Here is a 19,468-nt window from a genome sequence, read left to right as displayed (position 1 = left end):
TTGAAGAGACGTCAGGATAAGGGTACCTCATCAGCTCCGATTCAGAAATGGAAACATTCCTCCAAGAAGCTGTGCTAACCAGCCCCTGCTCCACTTTTAGTTCACTGGAATTAATTAAGTTTCCTCTTCATTTCTCAGATTCTGATTCTCCTCAACAAATGTGTAAATGAAAATAACCTTTGTGTCCTTTGTGTCTGTCTGATTTAAAGCATATTAGTCGATGCCACAGTACAATGATTCATCTAGTGGAAAGCTTCCAGAATGTGCTCACCATGGGTTTCCACCATTACCAAAAAAGGGAGCATTCTTAAAGAACACTTGGCCATCTTAAAACATTTTCAGTCCTTTCCTGCCAACTAAAATACTGGTGGAACCAAGGCCAGTCATGGCCTGATGACAACAGGATGCACAACTGACCCGAGTATTAGGGATGAGAGCTATGCACCTGATATGCAATGCAAGAGCTCCCTCTCCCCACCTCCCTTAACAACTACATGGGGATGTTTTACTGTATCACCATCCCAGTTCAAAATGAGTTACATCTTCTCTGTGTGGTAGGGCTGTTGCTGTCCCGCAGAAACAAACTTGGCCTGGATTTTGTCTGTGTTGACTCGACGATCTGCATGCATTATGTTCCTGAACTGAACACACCTGCATTTCCCCAGGCAGCCCAGCTCTGGGTGAGCTCCCACAGGCACCGTGGGGCTGGTTTCAGCACCAGCTTCTCAGAGCTGCACCAAGCCCCAATACTCCACCCTGCTCGCTGCTCCACTTCTCTAAGCTCTATCCACAGGCAACCAACCATTACCACGTGTAACAACGCAAAGCCCAGCAAGTCCCAAGATCATCTGGGCCACTGTTTTCCTTCGTATGAAGAAATTCTGCTGTATGCTTTCACCGGGGCGGATGGGAGATAGGTATTAATTAACTCTTTAAACCTAGCCCTTAAAAAGCCTTCAGTATTACACAGCTCCAAATATATGGAAATTTTCACCACTCTTGTTTGGAGAATCATCCCTAGGTCATACTTCCACTGAGGTGAAGGCTTTCTTCGGTTGTGTTTAGGTATGCCAGCACTGCCCCCTTTAGTTTTTCTGTTTAAACAACTTTGAATATTCCTAAGCAGAAACACAGAGCCGCCTACATGCTCCCCCCAAGAGCAGAGGAGTCCCACCATAAATTTACTGTCATCTACTTGTGCTGTGTTCTCCACAGCAGTTACTGGCAAAGCTTAACGTTACAGAAACAGTAATGTTAACAGCCATGGAGTTTGCGTGCATGTGGTTATCTCATATCAGCTACTACAACTGAAGTTGATTTTGTGCAGGTTTTGAATTTGTGACTTGCTAACAAATGATTTGTACTCCTTTACTGCCAATGCCTTTTGTCATAATCTTTTCCAGAGGTCAGAAGGGGAAGAACTCTTAACTTTCGGTTTAACGGATGCCTGGCTTCTAAATTAGACACTCAGGTCTAGAGCAGTAGAAAACTTTTAAGTACCTCTCTCGCACCATTGAATACAAGGTAGACATTAAATTACTCAGACCTTGATTTACACAAATTGCTTGTGTGCAGGCAGACAAAGATCTATTAGGACACTTTTCTAGAAATTTGAATTCATTAGTATCTCATTATTTTAGAGGGCACAAGACAGCTCACATCTTACAGAAGATCATCACTTCTTAAAAGAATAGTATCTATAGTTTTTGAATTTCAGAGCAAGCTCTTAAAAGATTGAAAATGTTCCCACTTGTTATTTTACATCAGTAACAGAAGCCACAGTTGCAAAACTTTTGAATTATGCTTGAGACAGAACCTGTTTGATATTTTAGTCCAGATGCAAACTTCTAAAACAAGAATTTCAAGTCGTTGCAAGGTTAATAACACCTGTTTCATCATCATGCTGTTTCAAAATAGCACTGGAAACCTCCATAAGCACAGGTGTGTCTGTTCAAAATCCCCTTTATAGCACTGTTTCTTGGCACATTCTGACCAGAATGTTATAATGTCTGTCATCTTCAGTTACAAGAGACACCACAGGCCAGTCTTCATCAGGATCATTGGGATAAAATGTGATGAATTCATCAGTACTACACTTATACAGTCGATACACCTGGATGGTGTACTGCAGAGCATAAGCAAGGAGAAACATTTCCACCTATATTGGAACAAAGCAGAAATAGAACTTGTAAAATTTAATGTGCCTTCTACAAGGTATTTCTTATAGAAATACCAATTGGATGTTACTTTTAATAAAAAAACATGACTGATAAAATGTGAATGTATATACATGCAGTACCTTGATGCTTAAAACCATCCATGACTTGCTGCATAAATAGCTCGAAGATGCCATGCTCTTTGGTTGCAGAAATGGCATAGTAAGATACTGCTCCTTAAGAAATGGTGGTCTGTTCAGAGAGCCTCACTTCCCTACTGCCACAAGCAGGTAGGAAAGATGTACTTTCATATCAACATTCATCCCATTAAGTCACCAAACCAGACAAAGAGCAGTTTCAGGCAGTGATCCTTCCTCTTTCTGTGAGTACTCTGACCTTCTAACCAATCAGCTGCAGACAGAAAGCCCTTACAAAGCCTGTACATATCAAATGGACTTGAGAAGATTTTTCCAGTTTCTTCATTTTGTCTACTACAGTGACTAGCATGTTCTAAATAGCAATTTACAGCAAGCATCACCAAAAGAAATAAGTTTAGTCAGTATGAAAATATGTAACATCATTTATTGACCAAACTTGTCAGAAGAACGGTCGCTGCAAAGAAAAAACACTGCAGCTTCACCTTTACAACAAATCATCTAATTTAACAGTAGTCTGTCTCATCTATGCTAGTTACTAGCCAATAAACATGAGAATCACAGAATCACAGAATCACAGAACTGTAGGGGTTGGAAGGGACCTCCTGAGATCATCGAGTCCAACCCCCCTGCCAAAGCAGGTTCCCTACACCAGGTCGCACAGGTAGGCATCCAGGCAGGTCTTGAACATCTCCAGAGAAGGAGACTCCACCACCTCCCTGGGCAGCCTGTTCCAGTGCTCCGTCACCCTCACTGTAAAGAAGTTCTTGCGCATGTTTGTGCGGAACTTCCTATGCTCCAGTTTCTGGCCGTTTCCCCTTGTCCTGTCTCCACTCACCACTGAAAAGAGTCTGGCCTCGCCATTCTGCCCCCCACACCTTAGATATTTATAGACCTGGATCAGGTCCCCTCTCAGTCTCCTTTTCTCAAGGCTGAACAGACCCAGTTCACTCAGCCTTTCCTCATAGGGGAGATGCTCCAGGCCCTTCACCATCTTCGTGGCCCTCCACTGGACTCTTTCCAAGAGATCCCTGTCTTTTTTGTACTGGGGAGCCCAGAACTGGACGCAGTACTCCAGACTTCTGTGCTTTTAATGTCTTTAAACTACTGAGTTTAACTGCACTACCGTATCAATTTTTTAAACTGATGTTACCTGCAGTCTTTAGAACTATTCATCTCAACCTGCTAGGTTTTGTTTGGGATCTTTTATGTAAGTTTCTACAACATACAAGACAATCATTGTCAGAATTCAGCAAGTACATGTACTACACAGAATCACCTCATCTCTCTGAGTGGTAGAATTTATCATATTATTATAGTGTCTTAACTGTTAACACTAGGACAATTGCTACTATCCAAAGAATACCTTATTTCCAAAGAATGGTACCCAAATGTTATCCGCCACACAAAATTAGTGTTTATAAGGAAGATTTTTAGTACAAGTAGTTCTACTATAATTTTTCCCAATGAAAGACCAGGCTACATTAAGTTCTGACAGACTAACAAAAGCTGGATGATTTCTTAAGCCCCTTGAAACTGAGAACTCCAAGCAAAAAAACCCCAAGTGCTGTAGGAACAATCTCTCCTTACCTGCTCAAGGCCTCCACTGTGACCTATTTGATTCAGGTGATTATGCATTAACTGACAAGGGTTGCTAGATGTATCACGAGCAAACAGTAGCCACGAGAAGATGGGAACTCTCCTTCCATTTTTCTCATCATTGTATAACTGAATGGCAGTGTTAAGCATCAAGAATTTCAGAGCTTCATACAGACTGTACTCCTCCTCTTCATTTTTAAACAGTTCATCACAAGCTTCTTGTTTCTCAGCAGAACATTTGATGTCACTTACACACTTCCACTGTTAAACAAAAACAATGTACAACACATATCAATAGCCATCACTGTGCAGGAGTTGCAAAACTCATGAATTGTCAGATGTTCAGCACAGGTACTCTGAATTTAACTTGTGAAAGGCTTTGACATTATTAGAAACACTACAGTATACCCACAGCTGCCAAGGTCATGCTGGATTAGTCTGATTTTGCTTTAGCTAGTGCTCAACAAAAGCAAAATAGAGGGATGCTGGAAATAGTTACAAGGTGACAAAACACGCTGTCATAGGAGAAAGGTAACGGGCTTTGTTTCCTGTGTCCTTCATAGAATCATAGAATGGCTTGGGTTGGAAGGGACCTCAAGGATCATCAAGCTCCAACCTCCTGCTGCAGACAGGGCCACCCAAGCTCCATAAATAATACTAGACCAGTCTGCCCAGTCTCCCATCCAACTGGCCTTGAACACCTCCAGGGATGGGGCATCCACAACCTTCACATTCTTCATATTTCAGTTATTTAGAATGTCTGTCTGTATTGTGCTTATTTGGCCATGTTGTTTTGGTAGCTGGGGGTAGGCAGTACAGGTAGCCTCTGATTGCAGTTTCTCAGGAGCAAGGGAAGAGGGAATACAGCAAAGTAGATGTGTAATTCTCTGGAAAACTGTTATGCCCTGTTTTCATTCTAGGTTAAGGCACAAAAACAAACAAAAACTACTCCTTTGAAATTACTTCAGCATTATTCTGCAGGTTTTTTTCTTTCCATGAGCTGTTCAAAGCAGCAACAAGACTTAATGGTAACATACATCACTTCTTCATACAAACACAAAAAATAACAGAAGAAAAATGTTACTCTATTACACTGATTTCTTCATAGAATCTTTAACAATCTTCTGCACAGGTGCATATATATGAATTCCAGCATTGGGCCAAAGCAAACGGTGAAGACCAGTCTGTCTTTGATATTTTGCAGTATACATAGGTAAATGTTTTGCTTCACTAGTGACAGCATCCCTACTCAAAATTATTTGTCACTTTTCCCATTTGACAAAGACCAAAACCAAACAAATACTTTTCCAACCTTCTTCTTTAGTAGCAATAAATATTCTTTTATTTCATCACTTATTTCTCCTGTCTTTCTCCTTGGTCTCTGTTTTAGCTGCCACTGCTTGATCCAGTCATATTTGCTTAACAAGTTCTCAGGAAGCTGGAAGTTAACAGAGGAAGAAAAGTCAGCTGAATTAAGAAATCCTGAAAGAAAGAACTGCACGTTATTATTATTATATTTTTATTGTTCATCGTCTTAACATGATTCCTTGTGTTTTTCTGAACATATCATACTATGACCATAACTGAACACACCTGGCTGGGTAATATTTCATAGAATCGTATCATCCTATCATAGAATCACAGAATGGCCTAGGTTGAAAAGGACTTCAAAGATCATCTAGTTTCAACCCCCTGCTGTGTGCAGGGTCACCAACCACCAGACTATGCTGCCAGAGCCACATCCAGCCTGGCCTTGAATGCATCCAGGAATGGGGCATCCACAGCCTCTCTGGACACAGAGGTTTGCCATCTCACAGTCAGAGCACTGGTCTACTACTATCCCCTGATATAAAGCAAGAGAAAAAGAAGTTTAAATTACTCAAGACTTGTTTTTAAAGTCCAGCAGCAGACAGCAGTGACTGTGTCTGAAAGTTTCCTGGAACCAACAGAAGCAGCAATGAAAGACACCATATCCACCAGACCAAACACATTTCTTGGTGAAGCACTAACTACTTAGCCCAGAACACAAAAACTGTGTTTTCTTTCCAGAGAACTCCCTGAACTAGGGGACAGAGTTTCTTAGAAAGAAGAATACAACCTGAAGATCAGTTGATGCAGCAGATGACACTCTAGTATAAGACCCGCTCACATGCTACAGGTTTTCTACTGCTTCCATGCTACAGCTATGTCTGCTCACTTAAGAGCTTTCACATTCCTCTTGAAGGACACACCACCAATTGTATGTGCAGTTATTAACTCATTTTGCCATTAGAACTTGTGCAGTAGTTTGTGCTTCATATTAAGTAAACCATTTGACTAGAGCAGCATATGTACTGTCAGCCATCACCAACCAGTTTTCATTTTACAAGGACTCCGAATTAGCACTATGTTCTCTCTACTGGCAATGTTACAGTCAGTACAAGAACATTTACACATTATAAACTAGGAACTACAGAGATGTGGACTCAATTCCAAGCTGGAGCCATCACTGTAAACCTACAATGCAACAGAACACTACTGCTTCTCAATTCAAGAGATATTGATGTGTGAGCATGTAACAGAGAAGTGAGACCACAAAATCACCCAATAGGCTAGAGACAATGTCTACTGTCAGAAGACCTACTTGACACATACCGCAGTAAAATCCTCACTCTGCATCCAGCGCGGTAACTGAGTAGCTTGACTTAGTGCCTGGAACAGAGTCGCTCTGAGAGCACAGTAGTTATCACCTCGTACTTGCCTTATGGATGCAAACTTCTGTGCAACTGCTTCATATCCCTAGGAAAATAAAAAATCCAAATAACACAAAAGCATTAATAAATCATTTCAAAGGAGTGAGATGTTTCAAGGCACCAGTATCATAAAAGAATTGGAACATCAGCATCTAATGATAAAGCTCTCTCAAAAACAAAGAAAGGTTTGATCAATCAAATGATTTGGAAGTATGTATGACTTTATGTCATGAATTTTGCCTTACAAAAACAAAACTTCCATAGTTCTGCTAAATAACAAACAAGAAACCAATGAAACTGAAGTAGGTAACTGTCTGTGACTGTCTGACTACACAACAGAAATATCTTTGGAATGTAGGTAGCCAGCACACTTAGGTTTGAAACAAAACGCAAACACACCTAAAAGTACAGCATGATTACAACAAGAAGTTCTAGCAATAGTTTATGCCATTTACCCAATACTTGTCACATGCAGCTTATTTATGTCTCAGGGGAAATTTTGCATTTAAACATGAGCAAACTATCATGCAGTTACCAGCCACTTCAAAGACACGACACTGAAAAATATTGCTATTACCTTTGCTGTTTTAAAGATCTTTTGTGTAGAAAGCCACTTATGAAACACAGAAATAAAAAGCCCAGTGAAGTCAGAAAGTAGAAAATATACCTTTCTCATCCTTTTTGCTACTGGTGTATTTCCTCTCCATTCTTTTTCACAATACTCCAGGATATCCATTTCAGGCGCAACACTTAATTTATATTCTGTCAATATAGAATTTGCAAATTACACTGACAAAAAACATGAAACAGAACATACAACAGCATAGAAAAAAAACATTTTAACTTGCACTTCTGAACACATGCTATCACATTAAAGTCACTTTGGTGCGAAAAGAGACTGTGTACAACAACAGAGCTGCTACAGAGCTATTGGTGGGGAAGGAACTACATGCTTCAAAAATGGCAAACGAACAAAAATATACAATTAATTGTAATACCATTTTTGAAATACCACAAAGTTCAAACATACCTGAAGAGCTTGTCTTGCAAGTGTGTAGCATCTTCTCTCTCTTCTGCTTCACAACAAATGTCCTCCTCACTACACTGCACATTATGGAACAGTACAAATAATTGTCATTAATCTTTTCAGCTGTTTGATTTGATTTCCATCTTATACATTTTCATTAAACGCTTCACTATGACACCAATGTTAGTAATGAAGCTGCCTGGACTTCTGCCAGCAGTATGGGGTCTACAGAGCACTAGAGTCTCTTTGTAATTTTGAAAGGACAGATTTGTGAAAGATAAAAGCCACAATGCTCTGTCATATATACATAAATACTGTATCTGTGCACACAACTAAAAACACGTTACTCACCAAAGCTTTAAGTCTATATCCTACTGGTGTTGAGCAACAACCAGTGATCTCACTCATCTCATATGACTGAAAGGGGACAAGCAGTTAGGGAAACTGCAAGGCAGGGTTCTGTGCAGCCAGGTGGTAATTAAATTACACTCATCTACATCCAAATCTGCTTTCTTAAGAAGAAATAAGAAGTAACATTGCTAACCCATTTGCATATATTTCCCTTGAGAACAAGAAAAATCATAGAATCATAAAATCACCAAGGTTGAAAGAGACTTCCAAGATCATCCAGTCCAATCATCCATCTACCACCAGTATTCCCACTAAACCGTGTCCCTCAGTACAACATCTAACCATTTCTTGAACTCCAGGGATGGTGACCCCACAACCTCCCTGGGCAGCCCAGTCCAGCACTTGACCAAAAACGTTTAATATAAAGTCAATGACAGGCTAATACAAGGAAACTGTCATCTGTAGTGAAGTAGTAGGAAACCACAGTTTAGTAGTTACTCAAGTTTCAAGCAGATGATTGAGATTCAATTTCTAACAATACTAAAGTATGAATTAAAGAGAGAAACAACGTGGTAGATACTAAACACAGTTCCCCATAAGAGAATACAGCCTGCAGAAATGTTTCAGAGAAGCATATCCCAAGTCCTTGCCCTAATTATTGGGGCATTGGACAAATCTTAAGTTCCACACCTGATCGTATTTCACACCAGAAATTAAGACAGATCAGGGTTTGTGAAGAATTTCAAGAATATCTACTTTGAAGAATATATACCTTGAAAACACTATGATAAAATAAGAACTTGGTACCCAACAACAAGAGTGACTTCTAGCATAGTTTATACATATTGAAAGCACCTCTTTCCATAAGAAAAAGTTTCTCTATAAAAAAAATAAATCCTTACCTGTCCACAGGTGTCTCCATTGCTGAAGGATTATCAGACACAGACAAATATATTTCACAATCTCTAGGATCATCATCATGTGTCACAAGTGATTTAATCCTATTTCTCCCCTCAGGTCCCCCAATACTTCTGTATAGATTTTCTTCTCTCATTTCCTCTGCAGGTTGCTCTTTCAGCTCAGTGACTGTTTGCTGAGCCCAGCTCGTTAGAAGGAACACCAGCTTCCTTTTCATGCTTCATCACCTGCATTGCAATCCTTGCTTTCTTCTGTGTCTGTGCTGCACCCGCAGGAAGGCTGTGCAGTTCTCTCATCTGCTCCTGAAAGCTATCCTGGCTTTGAAGAATGCAGGAGTAGGTGACTCTGTGACTCTCTCACGGAAGAACAACATCACATTTTTAAGGAAGGCACAGTATTTCAATAGCTGCCCTCTGGGCATTCAGAGGTTCCTTTAATTACCCCAAAGCAGAAACAAGCCCTAGAAGCACTTGCTGAGGTAACACAGCAGCCCAGCTGTTGTCAAACACTCCTCGGCAGGACGGCTTCAGCTCCCGCTCTGCCTGTGCGAGAACAGCTTTGGCTGCACACATGCTTCCCTCGGGGATGCTATCAGCTACAAACCCGAGATCCTCCAGAAACCCCAATGAAGCAAGTGTCAGTCCCGCGACAGCGGCTTTTCTGCACTCACGCGGTGTTCAGTGAAACTGCTCTCCTTCCCCCTCTCCTTCCCATCCCGGCCGGGCCGGTCGCTCGGTGTCACATGGAATGGAAGAATAAATGACAATACCCCAGCGCACCGGCAGGGAGCATGTTTGGGTACGTAGAACCAATGGGAAACGATGACAGTGATTTTGCTTGTGAACGTTAATGTGTGGGTGCAAACTGACATCAGCATCACTCTGTGGATATGTAAAGGTGTGCTAGCTTTGTGGAACTACAAGCTAGCACCCCATCGTGGGCAAAATTAAATAACTATGTGTGTGAAGCTGGCTCACTGCAAAATGGATGGAAGAACCCATCTGTGGGACAGCAATGTCACGTATCAGAAAGAGCCAGTCACCTACGAGACTCCTGACAGCTTCAGCTCCGAAGCAAGTCTTTTCCTGCAACCAAGGGGATGAGAGAAAAAGAAATCACAGAACAGTTTGGGTTGGAAGGGACCACAAAGCCCACCTAGTCTCAACCCTGTGCTGTGGGCAGGGCTGCCACCCACCGGGACAGGCTGCCCCGGCCCCATCCAACCTGTCCTTGAGCACCTCCAGGGATGGGACCTCAACACTTCCTCATTGAAAAATTTCCCTAACATCAAATCCAAATATCTCCTCTCTTCATTTAAGATTGTTCCCCTTTGTCCTCTCTCTATCTATACATGTAAATAGTTGATTTCCCTCCTGCTGACAAATTCTCTTTAAGTATTGGAAGGCCAAATTACAAATGTTATATGCTAGTCACAGGCTGCCGGTACTGGTAGAAATGGAATAAAACATTAATGAGCAAGAGTTTTCTGCTCCAGAAATAATACTCCCCATGAATCATGTACCTTTGTTAAACTCCAAACAGGAATACCTCTACAGAGGTATAATGCTCTTTACAGAGAGCAAATTATAGACCTTTCAAAATTACTTGTTACTCAGACCTATGTATACTGAATAGTATTAAAAACAAGAGAACAATAAAGAGTAAGAAAAGCATATTCTTGTAGAACTTAATGTGAGTATTTTGGAAGGAGTTAAGCTTTAAATCAGGCCTAAAAACAGGACAAAAAATTATTCATCTTCTTTGAACAGTTAATTTTCCCTCATAAGGGAAATTAAACTCTTTCTGAATAATACAAGGAACGCTTAGGCAGGAAAAAATAACTTCAGATATTCTGATGGGAAAACAGTTTGAAGTAGGATTCTTTTAAAAAGTCAGTCAGAGCAGCAAACAGTATAGAAAGAACGTTTTAAGGTAAGGTCAGGTAGTAAGCCCTAAGAAAGACAAAATGACAGTGATAAGTGATCTCCAATGTTACGCATTTTTAAGTTAAATAAATTGGTGGGCATCCCTGTAACCATTTTTTTTTTCTCTCTTTCTTTTATTCTTGAGACACAAAGTAGTACCATGAATATTTGAGGGGGGAAAGGGAAACATAACTCTAATATTTTTGTATTACAGCTCTTTTCCTGAATTAAATCAGTGCTGGTTTGCTCTTCATGATATCTCCTTTGAAAAACACCTTTCATTGAAAAACTGCTTGTCTCAAAATATGTTATTTCAGATTGGCCATTTCAGAATTATTCCTCTTCCAAGCACACAGCTTCCTCCAATGTTTTCCATTTTGCACTGACATTTGAAAAGAATGTTAGTCATAATTACTTTAATCTAGAGCTTGAGTCATACATAATTTCTTATGTGCATAAGCTGTGTTTTCCAGCAGAAGAGAGATCTTTTGTAAAGTCTTCAGGACAGAGATACCATCTTGCTTTTTGTTATTGACAACTGATAAATACGTGTCTACAATTTACAAAAATACTGAAATTGCAGATGCTAAGAATCTCCACGGGATTCTGTTGAATTTCTGAAGCTAGTTAGAAGAGCTAATGCTCTTCTAATAATGTTATATTTGGAAAATACATATATATATTAAGATCAAGCATGATAAATGAATCTATGAAAAAAAAAAAGGAGCAGCTATTTACTTTTGTTGACGATATCAAAAGTAATTACGTTACTCTTCAAGTTTCGTTTCCTTGGTTGATTGATTGTTTTTTAGAGTGAGGCTTGAGCAAAATTTAGATGTATAAGGCCAAGATCTTTGGGCTCCCAAATAACTCATTGTATTTTCAGACCTCCATCTGCAAAGTAGGTAGACAACTAAGCCTCATCAAAATTTATAATAAAAGCAAAAGCTTTGTCTACTTTCCTGTCTTTATGTATGAATAGCTTAGAATATTGCACTCATAAATCCAACTCTTTTGTTACCATAACTCAAAGGGGAACGCCATGTAGCTCCTATGCTACACGAGATCTGTTTTTTGTTGTTGTTGTTTGTTTGTTTGTTTGTTTTTAATGAGAGTGGTAAGATTTGGCATCTTGGCTGAAAATAAGATTGAGATCTAAGTTTTCAACCCCAAAATATCAAAGTAAGAATATAAGTCTCCGGTAACAATTTTGAAATACAGGGCACAATAATTCAGCTTTGTCATTACTAGGAAGAACGTTTATCCCAACATATATTAAAAAAAACACAAGAACTCATGTGAACTGCAAAAAATAACTTAGTGGATACCAAGCTAAAGAAAATATACTAGTTTAACACACTTTTTCCCAAAGTGTTTATAATCTTTATGTTTTCCCCAGGCTCAGATAGTAAAGGGGTTACAAAGCACGCAGTGAAATAGCAATGGAAGATCATATTTTGGGACTCTGACTTCCTCAACTGTGACAGAGTTCTACATTAAAAAAAAAAAAAGATGGGAAATAGAGACATGAAAAAACCAGTGGTACTAAATGCAAAACTCTAGCAGTTTCATGAGACAACAATTTAAGAAATGTGAACATCTGGCTTCCTCCATCTTCTCCACCCCTAGCATCAGATACGTGTTTCTTTTACTGTTTGAATTTTCTTTGTGCTTGTGTAGCAGAAATGCTGAGTCATGGCCTGAACCAGTGATTGAGCACCTGGTGGGAAGGCAGGACCAGCTCAGGGGAGCTCAGCTGCATGCAGTGTACCTAAGTGACTGTAAGAGGTGGAGCCAGGATCCACCCCTTCCCAGACCTCATTTAAGGGTCGGCAGTGGAGTTGACAGTATCTTGTTGGAGATCCCTGTATACGTGAGGCCTTTTAAAGGTAAGCTAAGCTAAACCTTCTTCCTTCTTTTCTCTGTCCATGGTCTCTCTGTTTGGACTTATTCTTGCTTGCTGCAGCTTAGACTTTGTTATCCTGTGTTATCCTGCTGTCATTGCTGTAGTTTCCATCACATTATAGCTTGCAAAGGAAGTTCAGAATTGAAGTTTGTATTCATTTTCTTACATTAATTCTGCCAAATGCATGTGCGTATTTATTATATGATGAAACCAAATAGGTTGTCTTGTCTTCAGATAGTAGGGAAGAAAAAAGGAGGATTTTGTTTTTGTAAATTACTGTGGCTGTTTCTGCTAAGACTGACTTGACTTTCTGTTTATGTAAAACTAAATAAATCATTGTTTACTGACAAATTTCTGAAGCCACCTGAACGGAGTTGTGAAGTACCCTATGAGCTGGGATATGTAATAAATAGAAGTATGTGGGCAGTGCAGCAGTTTCTGGTCTGTGACCGCAAGCTATTTTTTTTCAAGCAGAAATTTCTGCTAGTGGCATTAGTTAAACACATGTTTCAGGTGAGAATGCAGATAACACAGTCACTGACTTCTTTGACCTGATGTGACCTTCTCTTTGGGAAAGTAGGCTGTGGATCTGCCTGAGGACCTGGGTGTAATGGGGGAGGTAGAAGTCAAAGAGTGAGAAACAAACCCACCATCTGGAATGGTGATCAGGATGAAGTCAAGGGGTGAATTGTAATGTTCTGCCTAGGGAATCTGATGTGTCTGTATCTGTTGTATTTGTTTGATAATGTGAGTGTGCAGATGACCCTTTCTCACAAAGGAGCAGTGAAGGACTCTCATCAACTGTACTGATGGCAAACTTGATTTTGGATGTAACAAGAGGGTAACAAGTGGATGCCTTTTTGTAGTCAAATCTGCTTTGTGTTATAGCGTGCTATTAAGATTAGGAGAAGTAGCATCAAGTTGGGTTACTGAAATAAAACATCACAAAGAAATCTCAGAGTATGTAACCTTAACCGGAGGACTTTGTTAGTACCAAAAATCAAGAAATTATACAGCTTTTATTATAGTACTCAAATTCATAGGTCCCTTTTATTCTTTCTGGGGGGGGGGGGGGGGGGGAAGCTCAATTTTATTTATGGACTTTTTTCCAGTTCACAAATCAAATGAACTAGATTCATTATTTGAAATAAATCCGTCTCAGCTGATGTCCTTAAGTCTACCTAATGAACACGCATGTGGAGTTGCACAGATGTGGCTGCCCTTATAAATACCTAATGGAAACAGTGGGTATATCTACACCTGTTCTACAACTACTCTCCAGCTGACCATCTCCCCAGCCTTGCACTTGATGATGCTAGCTCCTATTGTTTTGGCTTTCACTCCCTGACAGGACATAGCTGTCCCTTTCTGGCTAGAGCTTGCACCATCCTTCCTCAGCAAGGAAAATCAGAGCTACTGAAGTCCATGTTCCCCTCTGTTAGAACTAGCTCCAAGGATGGCACAAAGCTACTTCTGAGCAGAATGCAGCTGGCAGCACACACCTGGCTTCCTCTAAGAAGCAGGTTCTAAGTCTTAGCTACAGAATAAAGTCATTACTATGGTATTGCTCTTAAATCTTCTCAATACATATGGAAAACTTTCAGTTAAAAATTGATTTCATTAAAGTTGGGATGAACTGATAATTAAGATATACTAAACTAAAATGAGGATCCCTAATGTAGGGAGTTTTTTTGGAGTTTTTCTTGATATGATAAAGCAGCCCACTTCCTTGTACATAGAGGACAGATGAGGAATAGTGCAGGAAGAGGTGCAGCCTGAACACAGGGAATCACACTTTTAAAGTAGTCAGTAGTGACACTGACAACCAAAGGCAGCTGATAAAACAAAATGGACACTGTGGTAGGAGGGGGGGGGGGGGGAGAGGCGTGGAGAACAGAATAGGAGCTCTTGTTGCTGAATTATGTCCAAACCATCTCCACAGTATTAGCAGTGCTGGAAAGAGAAAGGAAGGAAAATAAGACACATTTGGTGTTTAGCATTATTGAAAGAGACAAGAGAACTAACAGGAAAATTGATGAAGAAAAATTGAATATTTTGCCTCATGTGCCTTTATATACCTCTTAATAGCTTGTCATTTCTCCAAGACTCTGACGGATTTAACTTTATTCTTTAAAAATTTTTTGAGGGTATAGATCTCTTTACTGGAGATGCCATGTGCATTTAGTTGATAAATAACCCAGCAGTGTTGTAAAAAGGCATTTACGTTACATTTATCTAATCTCTCTGGAGTACCTTCCTTTACTTGTACATGTAGTGAAGCAGCTACTACAGTTGTAAGAAAACTCAAAAATAGATACAGTCAATTTCTTCCTTGATAGTAGAATAGTTTGCTTTTAAAAGATGATTTAACAAACTGTAGCAACTAGCTGATAGCTTTGGTTTATTTGCACCTATCTCCCACCTGGGTTAATAACACCTACTTTCACACTTCCTAGTCAAGCCAGCTAAGTAGTTTTGCATCACATTCAAACAAAAGGTGTATAATTCTCACATTATTGAGTATGAAAAGGAAGCTTTTTTTTTTTTAAGCTTGTTTTTCCTATGCTCTTGCTTCTGAGCAGTCTTTCAGCTGCTTCCTTTGTTTCGACCCAGAATCAATCCACTGTGAAGCTGAGTTATGTATTTTGTTCACTGTCACCCTGATACAGGTCAGGGTAATTGTCCTTGGTAGAATGGTTTACTCCACTAATTCCTGAGAGTAAAGCAGCAGGGAAAGCTGTGAAGCCAACCTGTATGAGCCACCTAACAGCAGGTGTCAGACACATATGTATTTATATTTGTAATATATATACACACATATATATTATTTATATTTGAATGAAAAGGAGTAAACAAAGCAAAACTATTGCTAAACAGCATGGCTTCTGACAAAGTTTTCTGCAGCATGAGAACCTGCTAAAAGCTGAACTTTCTGACTACTGCTCAATGCCATTTGGTTTTCTACCTTTCAAAGAACCAACATGCTATTTTAAAGCTCCAGAGCTCCATTTCCATTTTCCATTAGGAAAATGGAGAGGACTACCGTAGAGGACAGGTGACATCACATGGAGAATTTTTGCCCTGGATTAAATGGCCTCAAAGCCTGCTCATGTCCACACCCCTTTTCTGGCCACGTCATTTTGCTGCTGCAGTGGGATGCAGTGCCAACTACTTCTTGCACCCAAAACGCGCTCAGTTGAAGCAGAACCCACACGTATTGCACATTACACTGGTGCCAATTGATGAGTAAAACAATGACTACCATTCATAATATTTCAATCCACTTATATGTGTGCAAACACATTTTTTTGATCAATGTCAAATATGCCACTGGTCCTTTTGGTGTTGTTCTCTCCTCGTTTTAATACACATTAACAATGTTGTTATATACATTAACTATATTATATATTTTATCTGTGGCCCAGGCAAGCCAAAAGGTTGGACATGTTGTAAGGAATACCTCAATTCCAAATAGCTGTGGCTGCTGCTTTCTGCACTTCTGCTCACAGCAGATGAGAAGGACTTTTGCCTTGTTGAGCATGCTCAACATTTAAAGTTAAACTCCTACTTTTCTCCTTCTATAATAAAAGTATAATCAAAACTAATCTGGAACATTCAGCAACATTACTCTGAGTACACCTTTGGTGACACTGCAGACAGGCCTTTGGCTCAATTTGATCTGCTGTACTTCTGAATAGATGAGCTTTTCACAACTAATTTAAACAAGAGCTTGTGGTTTCATTAATGTCTCATTCAAAGTTTTGACAGTAGCTGTTGTTGTTTGGCTGTATATTCTTGCTGCTGTACTGTAAATGATGGCTATGTGTGCACACATGCCTTGTGGAGGAGATAAAGTCTTTGTATGTTTGCACAGCTCAGGAGAATGTTCACAGCAGAGAAGTCTTCTGCTTCAAAAGGGTGGCTGAGAGATGCTTAAATGATAGCAGGCTTGATTTACTGATGTGTCATGGTTTAGGCAGCAGGATAAGACCTGCAAGTACGCTTGACCTGGATACTACACTGGGAAACTTTCCCATCTCCTTTAATCAGCAGGCAGCTCACACACAGGAGGTAGCTAAGGATTTGCTGAACTTCTCTCAGCCACTTCTCTTCCACACCCTCCTTCTTACACTGCTACCAACCTGTGTCTTCATCACCATTAACATGTCACTTCCCATGTATCTCCTGCAGTAAGTCCAAAATCACTCTTCAATCTCTATGCTACTACAGTCTTAAAAATGGCATTTGGAGAAAAAAATATTAGGGAAATACTTTAATTTTTATTTTTTTAAATTAAACACAACAAAGCTTGTTTTGGTTGACCCTGAAATTTCATGTTAATGACCTAATTGTTTCACAGACTTTACATAGATTCTGAATCACCCTGACCTGAGCTTATTGTTTATGTGCCTCTTAAACATTTCACAACTCCAGGGCTTGGACTTATAATACACGTTCATTTATTCCAATTATCACTAGATAAGACAAAAGCTACATGCAACACGTTATACAAAAATGAGCTGAAACACCAGTGCGCTGCACTGAGGGGTTTTCATACTAAAATCTCATTTCTATAAATTATAAAATTATAAGAAAGGATAGTAAGCTTAAAAAGCCAGCCCTTCCACAGTTCGAGAGCAGAAAGGCAGTAGTCAAAAATTCACAGGTTAGAAAGATAAGAGCAATGACACCAGCAGAGCTCTCTAGCACATGTTCAGGTTTCTGGATTCCTGCTGCAAACTTTGTCTGTAACCACTGTTCTGAAACGATGCTGCAGCACCTGTCTTTTCCCCAGTACTAGATTGTTCTAGTGCAGCTTATTCAGGATGTTTTGTTTTTTAACTCCTATATATGGATACGTATATTTTACACATACATGTATGTGTGTTCCTTTACACAAATATGTTTTGTACATAGCTGAAGTGTATTATCAGAAAGCCTGTTTACAATCAGTGCAGCTCCAAACCTGTCTCTGTGTTGCTTAAGATCCTGTGTGGAGCACTCAGAATTCATGACTTCATCACTTCAAACTTCTGAAGTTTCTCCTTCTTTACAGTCAGTGAGAAAAACCACACCCTTGCAGAAACTCCTCTAATTAACTGCCATTAACTCCTCCACCATTGCCCTTCACTAACCAGGCAGGGAGCCTAAGAGACCTAAACCAGATGTAAACATGTACTCATAGCAGTGCCATTTATCACTAAAATATCTTTTTTTCATTTATCTTTATTAATTTCCTTCTATTAGTATGCTCAAGATTACAAAAAACATACATTTTATCAATGTAACACTTCCACATGTCATGCTTTTGCATTGCTATTCATAAATAATACACAAACCATTAAAAAGCTCTCTATAAAAATACATCATTTTTTGGTATGCCTGCTTGTACCAAAACAAGAATAAAATATAGGCAACTTTATTGACAAGTGCAAGTGTTGCATATACCACTGATGCAAAACAGACAATACCCAACGCTGAGGCATTACAGCATTTCCCTATGTGGAACAGAATCAAAACTAAAGAGGGAAAATTACTTCATCCAGTGAATAAAGTTTGTGAGTTTGTTTTTAAAATAAATATTCAACATAGGCTTTGAAAAGATTAAATTATTATATGTATCAAGTCTTTTGCATTAATAGCTACAGATTATTGAACAAAACTGAACCCAGAGAAACTGCCAAGAAACAAACTTGCTATATAATACAGCATGCAGGTGTTTGTGTTTATAAATTATATATACATAAAAATAGAAAGACTAAAAGGATGAAATTGTTTTCCATTACACAGAGGAAGAGAGCAGTTTTTATGCTCTCCAATGTTATCATTTAGTTACTACACACAACTGCTTTAGCTCCTGCAGGCCCAGCTCGTGCTTTTGTTCCTTGTCCTGCAGCAGTTAAAACCAAACCTGCCTCCTTCTGTACTTCTAGGATAAAAAAAGGAAAGCCTTTGTTTCTTGATAAAACTCCACTTTTAAAATATAACCCATGCCTGTGGGATTGTATGCTTTTCACTTGCAAGATCTGCTGTATCATTTTAGCACTTGTTCAATTTAGGACCTCTCATTTTAGAAATTATCTAAACACAATCGAGTCTTTTAGAAGCTAGAACCAGGCAAAGCATAGCATATAATAAAGAAAATCTCATTTAGTTGTTCCAGACAGACTTCTTCAAACGTCCACGTCTTAACTTTCCTCAGTTATAAAGCAGATCTAACACTGATCAGCCTGATATCAAGAGTCTGAAGTAGCTGTGGTCTGCAGCTGCTTGCTTTCTTTCTGGAGGGAGGCACTGCAACACCAGGGGAAACTGGACGGGATTTCAACGAGTTGCGTAGTGGCCTCAGTTTACACACTTGCATGCAAGATAGCCTCAAATCCTTGTAACTTTAGTGTCCCAGAGTAAAAACTGTGGGACCCTAAGAGTTGTTTCCTGCATAGTTCATTCATTCTAACTCGAGAAATAGAAGAGAAAGGCAGGAATTACTTTAGGACTTAAGTTTAACCCACGCAGACATGTTAGAGTAAGCCATTAGCCTAGGAGTGGAAAACCAGCATTACTTTTCCCTTTGTCATGCTGTCTGATCTTTTATTTTCAATAACCCTTAGATATGATATTTTCCCCCAAACAGCATAGCAATATATTTTGCTATTTATGGCTGACTGGAACTAATTGAGCTGTAATGGGAAAGCAAAG

General features: G+C 39.5%; 1 protein-coding gene across 1 annotated transcript; it reads right to left on the bottom strand.

Moving 5' to 3' along the window:
- Positions 1-1,963: 1,963 nt before the first annotated feature.
- OTULIN (OTU deubiquitinase with linear linkage specificity) lies at positions 1,964-9,155 on the bottom strand (the record flags this gene model as incomplete). Its single annotated transcript, XM_079533908.1, is given in 9 exon segments — positions 1,964-2,158; positions 3,902-4,171; positions 5,214-5,348; positions 6,545-6,688; positions 7,310-7,404; positions 7,673-7,710; positions 7,712-7,775; positions 7,778-7,818; positions 8,923-9,155. Coding segments are annotated over 9 exon segments (1,215 nt in total).
- Positions 9,156-19,468: the final 10,313 nt, after the last annotated feature.

Source organism: Tetrao urogallus (genome assembly GCF_951394365.1).
Source record: "Tetrao urogallus genome assembly, chromosome: 3".
NCBI lineage: Eukaryota > Metazoa > Chordata > Aves > Galliformes > Phasianidae > Tetrao > Tetrao urogallus.
The sequence above is the reverse complement of the archived record's forward strand: the minus strand, read 5'-3'. Positions and strand labels throughout refer to the sequence as shown.